The sequence below is a fragment of the Carassius gibelio genome, chromosome A19 (genome assembly GCF_023724105.1).
Source record: "Carassius gibelio isolate Cgi1373 ecotype wild population from Czech Republic chromosome A19, carGib1.2-hapl.c, whole genome shotgun sequence".
NCBI classification, from domain to species: Eukaryota; Metazoa; Chordata; class Actinopteri; order Cypriniformes; family Cyprinidae; genus Carassius; species Carassius gibelio.
The window spans coordinates 21727662-21749534 of record NC_068389.1 but is presented as its reverse complement, the minus strand read 5'-3'; the positions used below and the strand labels follow the sequence as shown (position 1 = coordinate 21749534).

General features: G+C 36.2%; 1 protein-coding gene across 2 annotated transcripts in view; it reads right to left on the bottom strand.

Annotated features, from left to right (window-relative positions):
• Window positions 1-21873, bottom strand: part of LOC127934915 (glutamate receptor ionotropic, NMDA 2D-like) — a 74437-nt gene that overhangs the window by 22868 nt on the left and 29696 nt on the right. For both annotated transcript variants that reach the window (XM_052532464.1, XM_052532465.1), the window contains 7 exons: window positions 18894-19222; window positions 8273-8387; window positions 6948-7153; window positions 2490-2658; window positions 2007-2160; window positions 544-669; window positions 74-303 (listed from right to left, as the gene is read on the bottom strand). In XM_052532464.1, the coding sequence (XP_052388424.1) occupies window positions 74-303; window positions 544-669; window positions 2007-2160; window positions 2490-2658; window positions 6948-7153; window positions 8273-8387; window positions 18894-19222 (1329 nt within the window). The remainder of the gene's footprint in view (window positions 1-73; window positions 304-543; window positions 670-2006; window positions 2161-2489; window positions 2659-6947; window positions 7154-8272; window positions 8388-18893; window positions 19223-21873) is intronic.

The following is a 21873-nucleotide window of genomic DNA, read 5'->3' as shown; positions in this document are numbered from 1 at the left end:
CAACCAGCTCAACGTGGTAACAAAAAAAACTGGAAATTTGTTACAAAATAAAATCACTTGTATCATTGTCTACCTTCTTATCACTGAGGCCAGACACAGTGTCGATGTACTCTTCTTGGATCATGAAGGCAGCCAGGTTAGCAGTGTAGCTGGCTAGGAAGATGACAGCAAAGAAAGCCCAGACCAGCACCATTATCTTACTGGTGGTGCCTCTTGGGTTTTCCACCGGAACAGAGTTATTAAACACCAGAGCCCACAGCAGCCAAATAGACTTCCCTATGGTGAACTTTGAACCTCCTGCCTCTGAGGGAAGAATAACACATGAAGGCCAAGTGAGACATGTTTAATTATGACATAGACAGTGATAACAGCAAGTATAAAGGTAGACAACAAAAAGACACATGAGAAAAGGAGGAACACAGCTCGAGGTAAACTCTGGAACGTGCTTACAATGATAATAACAATCTGTAAACAAATCCTTCATTTCTGATTGCAGTTATGAATCTACCACGAGCAAAACCTTTAAATTTATAAACAACATACTCTTTCCACTCTGTAAGCTTCGGTTATATCCAACAGGGCTGAAGAATTCGAATATGAAGACGGTCACTGCTACCACAGACAGGCACATGACGAACATCATCACCCACACAGCTGGGCTGTACGGCTCTATAATGGTGGAAAAAATATACAAATGAATGGATGACAATCCAAACTATTTAAAGGGATCATGACATTTATATATATATATATATATATATATATATATATATATATATATATATATATATATGTATATGTATATATGTGTGTCAATATGTCTATAGTTTAGATTTTACTGAGTATTGCCCACACTATCTAAAACCCTTAGAATTAAACAGCCAATTGATCTGCCTCTTTGCAAAGCCTGACTTAAACAGCTAATCTATGGAAAAAAAGGTGCTATACAAACTTTTTAAATCAGATTTGAAATGATAAGGGACCTTATTAAAATACTTTTCAGTATTTTTTTTTAATGTTGGGATCCATGGCATTTACATAGCAGTAGGTGCTACAGGAACATCACAATGTTTAACAAACTTTCTCACATTTTTTCATTCTTTTTATTTTCATGACTATGAAAATTGTAGAGTCACACTGAAGGCATCAAGGGCTATTTGACCAAGAAGGAGAGTGATGGGGTGCTGCGCCAGATGACCTGGCCTCCACAGTCACCGGACCTGAACCCAGTCGAGATGGTTTAGGGGTGAGCTGGACCACAGACAGAAGACAAAAGGGCCAACAAGTGCTAAGCATCTCTCAGGGAACTCCTTCAAGACTGTTGGAAGACCATTTCAGGGGACTACCTCTTGAAGCTCATCAAGAGAATGCCAAGAGTGTGCAAAGCAGTAATCAAAGCAAAATGTGGCTACTTTGAAGAACCTAGAATATGACATATTTTCAGTTGTTTCACACTTTTTTGTTATGTATATAATTCCATATATTATTCCACATGTGTTAATTCATGGTTTTGATCCCTTCAGTGTGAATCTACAATTTTCATAGTCATGAAAATAAAGAAAACTCTTTGAATGAGAAGGTGTGTCCAAACTGTTGGTCTGTACTGTATATGTATATCAAGGAAAATTGGACGATGACAAGACCATCTTAACTATTAATAAAAAAGTTAATTGTTAGGGAGAGGCCAAGTTGGATTGCGAAGTACAAGATTATATAAAGATCCTTATTAAATATTACCATTTGGCAGTGTGCCTAAAGAGTCAAAAGATAATCAGCAAAAAATTTTGGAAATACAAAATTTTACAGTAAACATGATATATAACACTAAATCTAAATAAATTTTAAACCTGTAGCTCAACTGGGACAGCATAGTGCTGGCAAAATCAAGGTCAAGGGCTTGATTCCGAAGGAAAGGTGCATACAAATACATTGTTTTACTTTGGATAAGTGTCTGCCAAATGCCTAAAAGTAAAAATGAAGTCTGGTGCTCCCTCCTATTCCCTTACCTAGGAAAGCAGATGGTGACACTGTGCCATTGCTGCGAGAGACCATGACACTGATGCCAGTCTCCACAAACGGAACAGAGAACTCCACAACCTCTGACCTCTCTTCATTAATAGTCAAGGAGCCGATTGCCATGTCAGCCCGCTTGGACACCACCTGGTGGGGAAAGAGGTTAATCTCTTTACGAACAGAGAAAGTGGATTTTAAAAAGTTTGTCAAAGTAGTAACTAACCTTTATGGACTACTTATTCTGAATATTAAATCTGAATGTTAAATTCAGTTTAATCAGAATGTAGCTTAGTTTAAACGTAAAAAAAAAAAAAAAAATTCAAAAACATTTGCCTCCATATTATGGCCTGGTGCCTTATCGTTGTTACAATTCAATACAAAAAAAAAAAAAAAACCTGCTGCACCTGAATTCAGTCAACTTTGTGATAATAAAATCAAGGTGAACAGATAGTTGAGAGATAAAATGAGGGCCTGACCTCCCCGACCATTCCATTCCACTCTCCATCTATGTTCTTTCCATGCCTGCCATTGGTCACCAGATAGAGGTCATAGGTGAAGCCTACTATTTTAGCCAGGCGCTTGAGAACATCAATACAGAAGCCTTTGCAGCAGTGCTTCGTGGAGTGAATGACCTCAACAACCATGCTGTAATTGAAAAGAAGAAGAGAAAGACATAGAAAAGGGGAAAAAAACAGAAAGGGGACAGTGACACAAAAGAAAGAAATAATCTAGAGAAACCAAGTAAAAGAAACTAAATGAACATCCCTGCTTAGAATTCTGTGATTTGTCACCTAGGGCTAACACATAATCTGAGGTCTATCAGCATAAAGTATAAGGTTCTTTAAAGTAAATCTTCTACTGTTTTAAAAACAAGCACTATTTAATAGAAACTGGAGCAGTGATCAAACAGGAAAATGTCATTATCTAAAGATTGAATTATTTATATGTTTGTATTTATTTTGCCTAATTAAAATGACTGCACCACAGTAATAATTAGTGATCGACCGATGTATCTGTTTACCGATATTTTTCCCGATATTTAAGCATTTTTCCATAATCGGGTATCGGTTTTGTAATATCGGATTCGCCGATTTACGGCGCCATCTTGTGGCCGTTTTGAGATTTCCGCCATTGCAGCCCGGGCGTCTGAGGAGATCAGTCAACAACAACTCAGTGCACAGGTAAATATATGTTCTACTTGGTTTGCTTTAATTAATCAACTTTATTTAACATAACAGACATGCACAAATGAGATCTGAGACATAAATTCCTGATATAGTTAATTTATGCAGCTTGTTTCTAAACAATTGAGACGAACTCATTGAGTCACGTAGTGTAATTCATCATGTCCTGCCCCAATAAAGACGTATCTTTACATGAATTAAATAAAACAGACATGAATGAGTGCATGTTGAAAATAAAAGCGTTGAATTTAATTCTCTATCTGTTGTATTTGCTCACCATTAGTCTAGAAGAGAAAGTTTGTTCATATTGCTTAGCAACTGACGGATGATCTAAGCACGGCGACTGAATGAAACTTTTGACAAGATTATCTTGTTTAAACACCCTAGATTATATTATCATTTACTACATAACAATTATTTCGCTAATACACATATAAATATAGCCTACCGCTTTGTGGAAATTAATTATTTATTATCCCCATGCGCGATCGCGGTTGATTAAGTTATAGGCCTAGTCAAACAGCACTTTGTCAGTTGGCATTTCATGATTTAACGTTAGATTAAATTTAGATCATAAAATGCCAACTGACAAGTGCTGTTTAACTTTATATAGTCTCGGGAAAAAAAGTTCGTTCATATTGCTCAGCACCTGACTGGGTTGATGATCAGGAAGCCTCAAGCACGGCCACTGCATGACATTTTTGAAGGAAGCAGGCTTACAGGGCAGAATGCTGAAAGACTCTGTTTTCTACACTAAAACCTAGTTCTGCTTAACTGGGACTCCTATATAGCCCTCCCGCCCCCACCAATATGTTAGAATCATTTTTGTGTTTTATTTTTTTACCTGTTTTTATTTTTTTACCTCATCAAAGCTTTTATTTTAAAACAAAGACACTTAGTAACAGTGCGCTTAAATTTTTTGGACTCAGACCTCTCTATTTATTTGTGTATTATAGAATGTTTTTTTTTTTTTTTTGTATGCAAGGGGGGAGTGATTTTTATAAATAAAATGTTTTTTTCAGCTCATTTGTGTTGTAATAATTGTCAGAAACAGAAGTATAACAGTAAATAAATATCGGTTCTGCATATCGGTTATCGGGTACATAAACATACAAATAATCGGTATCGGTATCGGTTATAAAAAACCAATATCGGTCGATCACTAGTAATAATTACTGTAAAATATACACTGGTGGCCAAAAAGCAGTCATTACTATATATAGTAAAGTGTCTATTCATAAAAATAAAAAAAAGTTCCACAATTTGAAATATACCACAGCATTTTAGTGCCACGTAAAAAAAATAAAATCTAAGGGCCCTATCATACACCCGGTGCAATGCGACGCAAGGCGTAAGACTGTTTGCTAGTTTCAGTCCGGCGCCGTTTGCATTTTCCCGTCCAGCACCACGTCGTTTAATTAGCAAATGCATCTGCACCCATTTGTGTGCCCATGGGCATGCTGGTTTAAAAAAGAGGTGTGTTCAGGCGCATTACTGGCACATTGCTATTTTAAGGAGCTGAAAATAGACTGCGACATAGACCAACTCAAATCTGGTCTAAAGTGTGGCGCAATGTTTTTTCTTTGTTATTTAAAGAGCATGTTAGCATAGGCAGGTCCACAAAGTGCTTACACGCTACTTATTAAACACAGGGATGCACAGCAGCACACAAACATGCCAAATATTAAAAAGTAAAAAAAATGTGTAGGCTAATTAAATAAATATATATATATATATATATATATATATATATATATATATATATATATATATATATATATGCCTACATGTCATAATGGATAGTCATCGCATGTATCAGAATTAGGCTATCTGTTTGCTCGCACACGAGCAGCTCCGTTTCATCTCGGAGACGCGTTCTGTCTTTGCACTTGCCAAATTCCGCCGTGTAAATAGCAAATCCGTCATGGCACGAGTGCAACTGGCTCTTAAAGGGAATGGAAGATGAGAGTCTGATTGGTTTATTGCACGTTACACCCCAAGAACACCCATTACTCATTAAGAGAAAAGTTACAAACCCGTTTAGACCGTTTAGATTTTAACGTCGTTTTTCCGTCGTTAAAATAGCAAAAGTGGATTTGGACACGCCCTGAGTGCACCTGAGTAAAAAGTCGAAATATTACAAGAATAAAGTCAAAATACTTCGAGAATAAAGTCGAAATGTTTCAAGAATAAAGTCGAAATTATGAGAATAAAGTCGAAATTACAAGAATAATGTCGAAATACTTTGAGAATAAAGTCGTAATACTACGAGAATAAAGTCAAAATATTTTAAGAATTTAAATCGTAGAAATTAAAGTTATATTATTTTGAGAGTAGGCTTTTATGTGGCATGTAAATGTCCTGGACTGAGAGCATGGGAGAAGTTGCAGGCCACCGGAATTGATTTGAATATTGTTGCATTCGAATGGCTGTATCACCTTACTAGGATGAGGAAGAGTCAGTTTTAAGGACACACGGAAACAGCTTATTGTCAAGAATATGATATTTATTAACAGACTGAGCAGGTACAACTTTTTATCTTAACATGAGCTCACACACCCAATCGACATTCCTTTGGGGGCTGCTGTAGCTCTATTATTTAACACTTTTTTAATACAATACAAATATATGTGGCATTATTAGCAGAAATCATACTGTGTCATATTTGCAGGGACACTATGCTTGGAAATAATATTTCATATTTTCCATTGCATTCGTTATTTGTAGAGTGCCAGCCACCCAATAGCAATAAGATTTGTGCTTTTGATAGACCTACTTTTAATTTCTCAGCTTTCAAAATCAGTTTTATAGCGAAACACAAATTGTGTCTTACAATAATGTTTTTCAAGCTCTTTAATGATCAGATCGCTGTATTTATGTGTAACAATTCATTTAATTAAACTGTTTTCTTTGTGAAAATTTGAAATATGTGAAAAATTATTCTCATAATATTTCGACTTTAATCTCGTAATATTTCGACTTTATTCTTGTAATATTTCGACTTTATTCTCATAGTATTATGACTTTATTCTCGAAACATTTCGTCTTTATTCTCCTAATATTTCGACTTTATTCTCATAGTATTACGACTTTATTCTCGAAACATTTCGACTTTATTCTCCTAATATTTTGACTTTATTCTCATAGTATTACGACTTTATTCTCGAAACATTTCGACTTTATTCTCCTAATATTTTGACTTTATTCTCATAGTATTACGACTTTATTCTCGAAACATTTCGACTTTATTCTCCTAATATTTTGACTTTATTCTCATAGTATTACGACTTTATTCTCGAAACATTTCGACTTTATTCTCCTAATATTTTGACTTTATTCTCATAGTATTACGACTTTATTCTCGAAATTTTCGACTTTATTTTTGTAATATTCGACTTCAATCTCGTAATCTTAGATTTACATTTTTTTATAACATGGAACTAAAACGCCGTCGTAGAAATAAGTAATATAGATTTTTTCTTGTGATTTTGAGAAATTCTGCATTTACATAAAGTGAATGAAGTAAAGTGCTCTAACACAGAACTATCATTGATCAACCTCTTCCATTTATATGTGCATTTCTAATTTATTTAAATTCCGTAAGTGCCAATGACAGGACAGGAAATGAATGCCCCTGGGGTAATGTGAATGTAATTTGCAATATCTGCATATTCACTGACACATTTGCCAAAGTGATAACCCCAAAGGTTGAACATTTCCAGTCTAAAAATCCACAGACTGAACCTTGACCTGTTGTTGAGTGGCAGACGGCATGGCACAGAGTCTCTGATACAAGAGCCTGTTCCAGGATCAGCAGGCTCTACAATGACAAACGGCCTCTCCTCCAGAGTAACCACACGCAGGTGCTGGGAGTCATCCAGAGGTTTGAGGAACAGGCCGTAACGGGACCAGGGAGGATAACGCAGACGCAGAACTCCATTTTCCCACCAACCTACCTACAACAATAAGATGATACCATTAAAATGACTTCAGACTTCATACAGATGCAGAATATTACAAACTGGCACGTTGAATATGACTGGTGTAGGCATCTGACATTTTCAACACAGTTTGTGAATGTAGTGCCAATTTTATTAAGTAAGAAACTGAAGCTGAAGCACATATAAAATGTCTGTCTTCCCAAATGACAGCTATTTTAGCTTTCAACAAGTCATGTAAACCCAAATCTTTCAAAACTACTGCAGCATGGCACCTTTTTAACCTCACAATGATTCCCAATCCCAAGTGTTAACCATCTGTCAGTAAACATGACCATTAAATATAATAAAACAGACTTTTGTTCTAGCTCGACAATGAATGATTTCAATTTCTGCAGCTCCACTGGCACGGTTCTGAAACCAGCCACTAAAAGTGCATGAATACCAAAAACGTTCCTGCAAAAATCTATTATTTCTTATGGCTTATTGACGTTTGCCAGGAAAATGCTGTACTTTATGTGCAATCATTTGCAATTGCCACTCAATTGCATTCAAGTGCATTGCCCCGTAAACAATTTCCCTTTCGAGAGTAATTTAAACTAACAGACAAGTTATTGGAAAAACAGGAACGTTGTGAATTACACAATAAAACATAAATAAGCATGTACAAAAAAAAAAAAAAGGTATGACCTGCAGACTATTTATTTTTATAACTTTTTTTTTTTTACCATGAATTCATACATTTTTAATAGAAGGAGAGAGAGATTACAGTGAACTGCAGGTTAATAATTTTGCTGCATTATATCGTAAGTAAATGTACTAAATGTACTAAATATCAAAAATCAAGCTTAGTTACGTTAATAACACAGTTTATACATTATAATACAATTAAAATAATTGTGTCAATGCAACTTTCGGGCTTTGCACAAAATGCATTGTAATGTAATGCGATTGTGCATATATTTATTCTTTGATGCACTTCAGTCCCTTCTGTATGTGACAACGGTTCATTTCGAATGCATTCTACACCAGTCACAAGGCAAAATGTGATCTCACTTGGGAGCTGCATTTAAAACAGTTCAGTGATAACCGTGAATGTCTAAACACTTTTAAGCATACTAATGGCTCCACCCCTACCTCCTCCCAGCCTCTTCCTGCAGTGTAGGAGATAACATCCAGGAGTGGATTTGCCAGATAACCATCATTATTAAAGGAATAGTCCCGTCCAGATAGAGTTATGTTACTGAAAAACCTGCAGGAGGAGAAGAGGGGAAAAAAGCGGGGTGATAAAGGAGGAGTCTGAGTGAAAGTGATAAAGAGAAGGAGAGAGTGCAGTAAGAGATAAAGAGTGATAGATGGGAGTTCCATTAGTCACCTCTCCACTTGAGGTGGTGTGTGTGATTTGTGCTGAATACTTAAGGGATTCTTAAGCAAACCCTCTCTGCTGAACATTAAACAGAAATGACAACACTGAATCGCAATGAACATAAAAAAGACATTCATTTACAGAACGACCGAAAACTCAAGATATGACTGCCTAACCAAGTGAATAAATCAATGAATGAATACAGAAGAAAAGAGACTGAATGGAAGGATTAAAAAAAACAAATGCAGAAAGTAAAGCTGAATGAATGAACGAACGAACAAACAAACTAAATTTTGAATGAAATTTGAATGAAAAAAATAGGTGATGAATGAATGAATAGCTTGGGTGAATGTATACTGCATTTGTGAGGAGATAAAAAAAGACATTGGAAAAAGGGTAGATGGATGAATTTAGATGAATTTAGCAAAATCAAGGGTGCTGAAAGATGAATTTAACAGATGTATAAATTAGGAAGTGAATAAGCAGAGAGAAAAGATGTATGAACAGTCGGATACAATATGAATATGTAATGAGTAAAAAGGATCAACTTCTTGAATAAATGTATATCTGCCTAACCAAATGAACTAATCAATTAATTAATACAGAAAAAGACAAAAAAGGCTGAATGAATGAGTAACAAACAAGCAAAATTTTGAATGAAAAATTGGATGAATGAAACAACAAATAAATGAAGGAAAGGCGCATTTATTTGTGAATTGATAATATTTGGATTTTATTTATATACTGTAAATTAGAAAATAAATAGAGATACTTTTGGAAGAAAGGGTAAATTCATAGATGAATATAAAATTAAGGGTAGCTACTGAAAGATTACATGAATGTGTAAATTAGGGAATTAATAATAATAATAATAATAAAAAGTACACAGAAAAAGATGGATGTATGGACCGGTCAAATAAAAAATGTCAACTATCAATAAATAAACAAATGGGATGAATGAATGATAAAAATGAAGAATTGACAAAAGGGTAAAAATTAATGAATAGAGAAAAAAGTGTTTAAACTGCACTCATGGAATAAATGGGGGGAATTCAGAATAAACTAATAAAATTTGTATTTATTCATGTTTTCACTTATTTTGAAGAAAAATTGTGATGGATGCATGAAAAAAGCAAGGGTAAACAAAAGGATAAACTTCACAGAGGAATGACTGAATGAGTCTATGAAAGAGGAACTGGGTGGATGGAGGATGAATGACGTGCCCTAAGGCACTGCTGCCACGGCTCCGACTGCACTTTTATCACACTTCCAGATCGGCGGCAGGACACGGCAGTCATCTCGCCAGTGGCTTGTTTTCAATATTCAGTGTTTGGAGCTCTCTTAGGATGCTGCTGAGATGCTCTTGTTAGTCGCCATGACAACTAGGAGCACGAGAGTAGCACTGAACCTCTGGAACAGACGCGAAACGTGAACATCACAACAGAGTATCTTTCTCCGCTGCGCGTGTGGAAGCTGCTCCTCTGCTTGGGCATTTGTCAGCAGTTTTCTTTACATTACTTATGTGGTAATGGCCAGAGAAGAAGACTCTTTCAATTAGCTCGTTTTTCATTTTTTTATTTTAGCCCATCATTGCACGGGACGCTCTGCTTGTTTTTATGACACGTCTCATGAGTCTTCCCACTTCAATCTTTGGGAGAAATTGTTCTTGATATCTGATCCATAATTCACGTCAGGGTCTATATAATAGATTATGTTCATTTCAAAAGCGACGGATGCAGTGACAGCTACAGTGGGCTTCTGGTTTAATGCCCCGTTTAATATATTGTGAGGAGTATTGCTTAGCCAAACTTCATTCCTCCATCTTGAAATGGCACACTAAACACTTTTAGAAAAACGAAAAAGAAATGATGATTATAAAATTGTATAATTTATATATTCAGTTTATTCATAAGGGAATCATATTCGAGCTTATAAATCACTCTCAAGTTTCTTTGATCCATCACACTTCGGCAATTAAAGAAAACAATTCTGTGTACCGTATTTTTTGGACTATAAGTCGCACCTGAGTATAAGTCGCATCAGTCCAAAAATACATCATGATGAGGAAAAAAAACATATATAAGTCGCACTGGACTATAAGTCGCATTTATTTAGAACCAAGAACCAAGAGAAAACATTACCGTCTACAGCACTGAGCAACATAGAGCGCCCTCTCGCGGCTGGAGACGGTAATGTTTTATGTTGGTTAATTTCTCTTAGTTCATTACTCTTGGTTCATGTCAAAATAATTTTGATAAATAAGTCGAACCTGACTATAAGTCGCAGGACCAGCCACACTATGAAAAAAATTGCGACTTATAGTCTGGAAAATATGATAATTAATTCGAGAGTGCAATGGAGAGTGTGACTATCTTAACAACCTCGAGTCGGTGATGCCAGCACTCACACTTTCCTCGTTCCCTCACTCTAGACCGCAGAATACAGATGTCACTTGTGTCAGCACAATGAAGACGCGAAAGAGAGAGGCAGGAAAAAGGGAGCGTGAGCCTGACACAAAATGGAAATGTAGCAGTGATGTACTGTCACATGGAATGTGAAATGAAAAAGCCTGGAGACACAAGGAAGAGGAAGCAGTGGGGGGAAAGTGTGTGGCACACACACCAGGACAGGATAAGGAGAGATGCGGAACGTTTAAACATCAGAGGGGTGATTAAACATCAGAAACATTTGAGGGGTTTTAATGTGTTCATTAAAGCTGCATTAGTATGGTGATGAGCAGAGGCACTGCCCTCTGCAGCTGTGTGTGTGTGTGTGTGTGTGTGTGTGTTTGTGTGAGTGTGTGTGTCAAAGCAATATGGCTGTATACACTCACAAGATGGTTTCCCTATGATCAAAAGTCATAAAGAGAGAGAGGCTATTCCAGAATCTAGTGAGATTTAGACAGCATTTTTGGGGTTCACGGACAGGTTCAAAAGTTAATCTAAATGGCTAAAGATGCTTTCTCTGTAAGAATGTTTCCTGCTCACCCATGATGCCCAAAAACATAAGTAATGAGGAACATTCAAATATGCCTACTAAAATTCAAAAGTGCTGTCGGAAGGAATGTTCAGGCTCACCTGTGATACCCAAAACGCTTTCTAGGCACAATTAAGATGCCTGTGATGCACTAAAAGGGACTCTAGGGTTATCCAGACAAAAGAACATTCTAACGGGCCTCAAAAGATGTAAGACACAAATGCAACATCCAAACACATCCAACAGTTGAAAATCAGTGCAATGGAATGGAAAAGGAGTTCTGTTTGAACTGACCCCAATGATGCCTATGGACATTCAACATACCTATCCTGCTTAAAAAATGCAGCTTGTTGAAAACGTCTGGGTTGGAGCATTAAAATACATACATTTTGCCCAAAAATGGTCAATGTAGGAATGTTTGAAAGCATCCACAATGTAACATTTTCATGTGCTTAATACCTCAAAATAATGTGTCTAAAAATAATCCCCCAAAATATTGGCTAAGGACAAACAATGTGCCCAAGCTGCCCAAAAATGCTGCTCATAGTAACTGTCTAGGTTGGAGGCTTCAAAAACATCATGTCCAAAAAAGCAGTCAAATGTTCCCATGATGCCCAAAAAAGGCCTGTAAAGGTTATCTAAAGCTATCTTGGCAGGAACACTCTACCAATGCCTGCTGTCTATGAATATTTGACATACTGTGCCTATCCTGCCAAAAACTGCTGCTCGCTTAAATGGAATAGGTCAGTGTCTTCAAATATATCTATAATTCTCAAAACAATTCCATTTCAGAAGTGTTTGAAAGCACACATGATGGAACATTTGCATGTGTCTTATGCCTAAATATGCATTTAGGAACATTTCAATATGCCTGTGATGTCCAAAAATTGTGGGATCCTTCAAATTCATCTATAGTAAAGTGCCAAATGTAGAAATGTTTGAATATACCTGCAATACAAAAAAAAAAAAAAAAAAAAACTAAATCCAGGTAGAAATGTTCAAAATTGCAGTCTAAGGATGTGCAGCTGCCCAAAAATATTCTTTGCAGAAACAGTCTAGGTAGGATCCTTCGAATGCATTATGTCCAAATGATACCTATGATATTAGTGTAATTTGATCCCAGAAAATTGTATAATATTTGAATGCATCTACAATATGATGGCCAAAAACGAAGCATATGCAGGAAAAGAAGGAATATTTGAAAGCACCCATACAGGAAAGTTGCAATGTGCCTGTGACGTCCAAAAAAATGTCTAGATAAGCAGCTCACTAGGTTTTGAAATGCAACCAGAGAGAGAGAGAGAGAGAGAGAGAGAGGAAGTTGGCGAAGTTGGCTGAAGACATCAATACTGCTGCGACATCCTGCACAGACAGCATGAGTTAATAGGAGGAAGTGGGCGTAAGAGTGAGTGAATGAGGGATGGAGCAGACCTTGAGTGAGTGAACAAGTGAGAGTAAGATTGAGTTTGAGTGTTTGTGGGTGAAGCTGGGTGGCTGCGAGATCAGTTCCGCTGGTGACAGTCTGTGATATGTCCCCCTGCATTCGGCGCACCATAACCAATTATCCTATTTACATGCAAAGCGACACTGCATGCATGCTTCTTTAGAGCTGCCCACAAGGGGAAGACAACAGTGGAGAGGAAAAATTAAGGGATGAAAAGGAGGGGGACAGGAGTGCAAGAGTGAACGAAGAATATGAGATAAAGAAATGGAATTAGAGTGGGGACATAATGCTGAGAGGAGAGCTGTTGTGGAAGAGTGCAAGGACTGAGAAATGCAAGGGCATGAAAGTGTGGGTGGACGTGAAAAAGAGGCAAAAAGAATGACAGGAAAACGAGTAGGGGGACTTGAGAGACTAAAAGAAATCACAACAATGAGAAACGAGAAAAAACAGCCCAAAAAGAGGGTGAAAAGGTTGAAAGGAGAAAGGCATTGAAGGGTGAATAACAGTGGGCAGGAGTGCAGGTGAGCATTCATCACACTGCATTAACTTAAGCAGTAACAAAAAGTTAGCAGTAGGGGGCAACAGGTCTGTTCTGATATGCTTACTCATAGCAATGCCAGCACTCTTGTCTCCTGCTCCAGCCTCTAATGGTTGATTTAGGAACAGCTCTCAGCTCATCTGCTTCAGTATTTAATCTGGAGTGACTGCATTATACTGTTCCCAGAGCAGACGGTCATATGGTGAGATGGTCAGACGAATCTGAATAGTATACCGTAACCGTATGTGTAACCTGTGAACTAGTGCCATTGATTGACTGCTGATAGCACTGGAATATAATGAGGACAGAGAAATATAAATCAAATCGATATTCCATTATTTCATCAACTCAAAAGTGGATTTTTGGTTAAATCCTGTTCATACTAGAAGCTGTGTTGTAACTTTCCGTTATCAAGCTGACCACCATTATAATAATCAATTCAACTTAATACATGACCACAAGCTCAAATATCAAGCACGGGTGGTTCATAACTCAGAAAGCTTCATCAATATCAAACAAAATAAGGCAAGATGATGCATGAATCTCACCACACTTGTGAAAAATGTTCAGGTCATATTTCTATGGGAGCCCATTTCTGCCACAGAATAAAAACTAAAAAAGGTAATTGTGACTTTTAATCTTGTAGTTCTGATTTATTTCTCAGAATTCTATGTTTACATCTCACAAATCCTTACTTTTTTATTTTTTGTATGGAAGCCTGTTTCTGGCACAGAATAAACACAATTATGACTTTCTTCTCGCAATTGCAAGTTTACACATCTCAATTATTTTAGTTCTTTAAAAATTCTTACAATTCTATAGTTTATGTCTTGGAATTCTGTCTTCTTTTCTCAGATTTGAGATACTGTATACAGTATACTCAGAATCGCAAGTAAAATATCACAATACAGTGGTGCAGGTATGACATCAAAACCCAGAAGACTAATTTGCCGCTACTTCCTTTAAGATTTTCCTATGGGGTTTTATAACGGAATAAAGCCTGTGGCAAACATAACTTGACGAGACTTTGATGTTTTGTTCTGCAACACTCTGCACACACACCCCAAACTGTCTTATCTAGTTATCTATAAGAAACATACATTTTTAAAAATAAACATAACAGCTTCAAAATTTGCATTTCAGTATGGTTGTGTGCAGCATAAAAGTTGTTGAACAAAATGTCAAAGTATTATCAATTTATGTTGACCACAGGCTTTAATTTTAATAATAAATTTAAAAACTCCATTATTAAATCCCATAGGAAAATCTTGAAGAAACCAGAGGCAAATTAGACTTCTGGGTTCTGACATCATACCTGTGCCACTCTATTGTGAGATCAAAAGTAACAACTACCTTTATTTTTTATTCCATGGCGGAAACAGGCTTTCATATCTTTCAAATTAAACTCAAAATAAAAGAATTAGAAAATATATTTAGCTTAAAGAAAAGGTAGCCTGTTTGAAGGACCATTGAGGGGATAGTTCTGTCAACATTTACTCAACCTCATGTCATTTCAAATCTCTTTTTTTTGTCCATAAAATGAAAGCTAATGGGGTCCAAATGAACACTGTCTTTGCATCATGACATTATTTTCATGACAATTTCCCTCAAATTGTCATTATCACAACTTGGCAACGAAACAACAGCAACAACAAAACACACACACACACACACACACACACTCATTACTGTACTGTTAAACAAATAATGACATATTATTTAAATGGTAAGGTCATTTAATGATTTCCTAATGAGAATCACCATTGAAAATAATGAGAATTACCAAAGAAATTCAAAAGTAAAATATCCTGATATATAGCTGTAATGAGAACGTGGAATGGAAATATGCTTAATTGTCATAAAAAATAATGTCACAGTGTTACAATCTTAATAGTACTAGAATAGGCATGATGCAAACTAAATAATTTTTTGGGGGGGGATTTTGGAACTATAATATGATCCAGACACGTTGGAGACCCATCTGTTTAAAAAAATAATAATCAAAGAACAAAAAATGTACTCTGTGACTAACCTATAAAAAGCTACACAGAATGTGCTAATGGTGTCATATTCCTCTACTCCTTAAAAGGGTTAATACACCCAAATAGCAAAATTATGTCATTAATGGCTCACCCTCATGTCGTTCCAAACCTGTAAGACCTCCGTTCATCTTCAGAACACAGTTTAAGATATTTTAGATTAAGTGTACAGTCTACTGTCCATGTCCAGAAAGATAAGAAAAAAAATTTTCTGGAAATGGACAGTATACCATTCACACAGCTTCAATGGAGGGACTGAGAGCTTCAATGGAGGGACTGAGAGCTATCGGACTAAATCTAAAATATCTTAAACTGTGTTCCAAAGATAAACGGAGGTCTTAAGGGTTTGGGACAACATGGTTTTATGTTTATGCAGAGCGACTCACATCGCAACACGTAAAAAGACAGTATAAGTCATTATATTCAGTAATCATGTCCCAACTAGATGAAACAATTTCCTCATTTGTAATTGGTTTTTATTGGTTTTGTCTCGTCAAGTGATGTCCAAATCGCGAACAGAGTGGAGTAGACCAGAGTGGTCTCATGCTACTGGCCTGGGAGACAGCATATGTTAAGGGACGTAACATTCCTGTCACACGTTTGAGTCATTCGGACAAACACAACGCACTGGATAGCTGGCCAATCAGAGCACACCTTGCTTTTCAGATCGATGAGCCTTGTAAAAATGTATGCATGTCTGAAGGCGGGGCACAGAGGAGAAACAATAATGTTCATTATATGGAAAATAATGTGTGTTGTTTTTTTTTTACCTTAAACCTCAAACGTATTACACCAAATAAACAAAATAATGTTCTTTTTAGCAGCATCTTATGACCTTAACCCTTTAAATCCAATATGAAAAGCATGAAGATTGGATAAGAGTTTGTTCAAATGCAGTTTGCAATGATTTAAAAATTAGCAAGAAAACAATGAAATAAAAGGAAAGCAGTGGAAAAAGCCCAAGTTAACTTCTGGTCTGTGTTGTGTATATTGGTCTGGCTAGCGGTGCCATCTACAAACGCAGTTAAAGTTAAGGTGGTGAGTAGACTGAAGTTGGGCCCACGTGGTTGTGCTGTGGGAAGTCATTTATTTATTTGTGGAGACTCGCCACAATTTTAAAACTGATCGATTTTCCAAAAGGCTTCGTTGAAAAAACATGAGCACGTACTGCACGTTTAATAATAATAATTCCTTACATTTATATGTTTAAATATCAAAGCGTGGCACGGGTGTTTTTATATCACTTATATCCTGATAAATCAGCGTTTGTGAGCGTAGCTCTGCTTTGTTTACAGCCGTTACTGGGGAAACCTCTATTTCTCGCGCTTTAAAGCATCTCCTGCTGGCAAATAATTAATTTGCATTTTCATTAAGTCCGCCTGATTTATGCAGCAAACACATTTTGTTAATCATCAAAAAAATATCTACGCTAGGCTAGAGGGACTTGACTGTTGTTTTTTTTATTCTATTTGGAAGTCTACCGGAAGTTAAGTTAGGGCCACAAAAGCGTGCATGCACAGTAACATTTATTTAGGTTGTTGCCGTTGAAACCGTCTATATGCAGATGTCACATCAAACAAAATCTGATGATTGATAATGGTGTTTGTAGAGTGGGTTGAGAGAACACTCAATATGAAAATGAACTGGCCGGGTCAGCTAACCTAACCTGATGGCACGTTTAAGTGATTGACTTTCAAAGGTGGTTAAAAGATTTATGATTCTCTCAATTCATGTCATGAACACTTCTGAGAGAGCTCCCCCCACCATAAAAGACAGTCAACAATGCTGTTTGAGGCCACAGTTTTTTGGAGAGTGATTTGTGAGAAGCATGACTGACAGGCAGCAAACCCCTGCAGTATGGGCTATCAAACACAAATCAAACGCATGTTTAGTGTGTGTGTGTGTGTGTGACTGAACACACATGTGGCCTCATTGGGGTGATGGGTGAAAAGAGACCCAGGAAACACAACACAGGTTTTTGATACACTCATCAAAGTTGCACTGTTTGGCACCGCTCTTTGAATTTTTGTGCTGCAAAAGATGAAACAGGAACTCGCTAGATTATTATTATTATTTTTTGCCGTTCATGATGCACCCGGTTTAGGGCCATTTCCTCTAACAGTGTAGTGTTCATATATAATTAACAGCAGTGACGCACAGCCTGAAAAAGATTGCAGCTTGTTTTAGGAGTCTGTGGGGAGATATATTACAACAAAAATGTAATAAATATTTATTATCAAATGAATGATTTAAAAATTTGGTCTGGATTTGGTTCAGTACTTTTATTCTTTCAAATGCAGCTGGACATTCTTCTCCCTGCCCAGTCATGTGCAGATCATGGTTTAAAATAAATACTTGTTCATGATTATCTAATGACCTCATAAAATTAAGATACGTGTTTTGTGGATTCAAGTTTTAGCTTACACTGAAAATGAAACCGCTTGCAAATTTCACAAATAATTACAAAGAAATATCAGGTAGCACATTAAATGGGTCAAATGATGCGATTTCATGTTTTCCTTTGTCTTTGGAGTGTTAAAAGCTGTTCGTGCATACAGAAGATCCATAAAGTCGCAAAGATGAAAGTCACAAATCCAAAGACATTCTTCTTTATAATAGTGAACGCTCAGCCACGCCTTCCTAAAATGCCCCATTCAGACACGCCCCCACATGTCTACATCACCTTGTGGGAAGATCTGCATAACACCGCCCAATATTCATGCAAAGAAAGAATCTCCATGACGTGGAGATGCTGTGAGTTTTGTTATGAAAGCCAAACTACTTTTTTTAGCCTTCCAAAAGAGAAAAGTACAACCAAAATATTTGAGTGTGTGCAGCGCATTTTACGGAGGAAAGTTTTCTGAACATGGTAAGGGGCTTAACATTTCCATCACACTCTTGAATAATTCAGCCAATCACAATGCACTGAATAGTTAGCCAATCAAAGCACACTTTTCAGAACGATGAGCTTTGTAAAAATCGATGCATTACAGAAAGGCATTACAGAATTTTTAATTCAGTAAGGGGTAATAAAGGCTAGAATCAATGTTTCCACAAAAAAATTAAGTACCACAACTGTTCAACAAATAATAAGAAGAAATGTTTCTTTAACACCAAATCAGCATTTTAGAAAAATATCATGTGCCATGGAAAACTAGAGTAATGATGCTGAAATAATGCTGAAAATGTATATTTAAAATATATTACAATAATAAATTATTATTTTTAATTGCAAGATATTCACAATATTTCACAATATTACAGTTTTTACTTTTCAACCCAAAACATTTGAATGGTGGTGTATATTGTTCTTCTTTCTGTTTGTTTTTGGATGAGACAGGGATGTACACCAAACAAAGCCATGAATTTATCAGCTATCAAGTAGATTTTCTCACCTGATCCTATCCGGCACCCTCTGTGTTTGATTTCCATCCATCATACAGTTTCCAGCATAGCTCGTCCCTCGGGCCCCACCATACTCCCTACGTAAAGCCATAGCACCGTGCGTCAATACCGACACACCCTTTGCAATTCGCCGTCGTGGCTCGTCCCTCCATCCCTGGGGTCGCACAGTGAAAACAGCCTTGGGCAGACCCTCAAGACCAAGTCCAGACAGAGCCGGGCCCACCGCAAACCACATATGTGAAGGAGTAGCCTGCCCGGATGCCCATGCAGCTTTAAAAATGTGCTCCGCCTCTTCCTGTGAGCAATATAGGAGCCGCACCTGTAAAGAGTGGCAGAGCAAGAAAGGATTAAGTATTCAAAGGAACCACTTTTTCTTTTTAAAGTCGACATAAAATTAAAATGCATTTACTCATTCATGATTTTGTTGTGCATGATGATCATTGGTGTAAATTATTGCATAGAAAAATAAGAACAAAATATATATAAAAAAAAATAAATTATTTAGTCATGCAAAGAATATTAAAATAAGCTAAAATATAAATATGCTGACTTTAAGAGACACCAAAATTAATAAGTAATAAATAAGCATATTACAAAGCATCAAGCTCAATAAGCTCTTCCTGGCTCCTCATACTTCTATGATTTCAGAGATCTTCCTATCGGAACAGAGTGGTTCAGTCAGCTTGTTATACAGTACATGTACTAACTCATGTTCTTCAATATCCTTAGCATTATAAACCTCAAACCAGGGAAGTGGTGTATGAGGGCTTTTTCTTCACATGTTTCAGAAAAAGGTCAGAGAAGTCAGACATCTTCAAATTACTTTGATGTGCAGGGGTGTTGTTTTTCTTGCTGGAGATGGGTTGCTTATCCCACTTGTCGACATGTAGCCACAGGCTCCTGACAGGGAAATAAAACTACTCTTGAGGGTTGTTGACTGGTGACCTGTACTTCTCCAAAACTTCCTACAGTTAACAACTGTAGTGAAAGTAGAAGTGTGGAATCAATAGATCTTCCAGCAGGGGCAAGACTAGTCTATGGATACCGGACTACACCCCCAGATGTTTTTTCAGTGGTCTTGAGTCCTATTTATTTATTTTTATGTGCAAAAAATCTAAATAAATGAGCAAAAATAAATGAAAATCCTTCAAATTAAACATTTAATATTTTTGCCACTTGCAATTGATGACAATGCAAACTTTGACATGTTGTTGGTACTGTAGATGGTTCCACTCATTCACGTTTTAACCTGAGAGGCCTAATCATTGATATTCATGATGCAATAATTAACCCTTTAACATGTCTTTATTACACGGCTCTGTGAAATACTTGATTCTGATTGGTCAGTCGCGACATTCTGAGGTATGTTATGCCTCAATAACAAATGGTTAAAGCTGATAAAACAGGCTCATCCGGGTTACAGCAGTCCGTGCTGTACTTTTTCTAGGAACAGTATTTCTTGGTGGAAGCTTTGCGCTTGTTTAGCTGATAAAATATTAAAACATGATTCAAAATGGTGTACAATTATTTAATTATGTCATCCTGGTATTGAGGACTCACTTTCTCATTTCATACAAACACAGCTGCTGCTATTTTGCTACGATTGTTTTTTTGCGCTGTAATGTATTATAAGATAACTATCAAACTGGTAAGATTTTAAAACATTTTCGTCTTAAATCCTTTATTGCATTTATTATTTATGTTGTGTAAAAAGTGGTTTGACAACACCGTTTTCCATAAATGTCCGTCTAGTTTGAACTTGCCGCTTGGTCGCAACTGCTGTGTTCACGAAAGCTCTCCGTTCAAATATTTCAACTCAAGATCAATATTTTGGTGTCTAATTATTTACTTATGTGGCAAGTAGCCATGTAATAAGCATGGGGTCCTGATCACCCTGTCTGGGTTTATTCTGAGTTAACAAATGGCTGGATGTACATTATCCCTTAGATAATATATATAATATAATTTAAAGTATAATTTAAAATTAAAAAGATGTGCAAAATAACATTTTACCACTGTTTTTAAACAATAAGTGAAAGCTTTGAATTGTAAAAAATAAATTAATAAATAAAGTGATGAAAAGTGAATAATTTTTTATTATTTAATCATTTAAACACTGCAATAATTATTCATATAATATCATATTTTAAATATAATGTATTTATTTTCAATTCCTATTAATAAAATTTCATGGTTATAGCATTTTTTTATTTTTTTATTTATTGTGTCAAATTTTTGTAAGTTCAATATTTCAGGGCATGCAAGCATTTTCCCACCACTAGAATATCAATAAGAAATGCATCAGCTGACTTTGACTTCAGCGTTAATATGCTTTTTTAAATTTTTTGAGAATCATCTGCTGTTATGTTCTGTTTTTCCATACATTTGGCAAAAAGTATTTATTAATTCATTGCTTTATAACTGTTGCATTTCTTCCATGCAGGGTCTCTGAGGGTTAAACATGTGAAGGAGGAATGGATTATAGCTGTTTTGATAATGGAGCTTGTCGATAACATCTGCACTTTCATGTACACTGTATTTTTGTAATTTGAACAGTATTTTACTGTAAATTTAGTACTGTAAAACAATTTACTGTAAACTACTGTACATTTACAGTAGTGAACTTAACCACGAAAAACTGTCCAATAGCAAAGGAAATTTCTTTTTTTCTTTTTTATTTATTGATGGTGGAAGTAGCAGGAAAAAAGGACATAGGAGAAATGATATACCGTTAACTCAACAAAAAAGTTAGTATATTATTTCTGTTTTATGTAAAACCGAGATATTTTAAGATGTTTTCATCTGTTTACAGCAAACTGACATTATTTATCATCTCGTTTTTCATGTCGGGAATTTTCTGACTGTCGACCGGAATGCCGCCATAATGGTGGTAACATCGACTGGTTAGTTAAATAATGTCACGTAAATTAGTCTAAATAAACTTTAGTTAAACAGAGAAACACTTTGTAC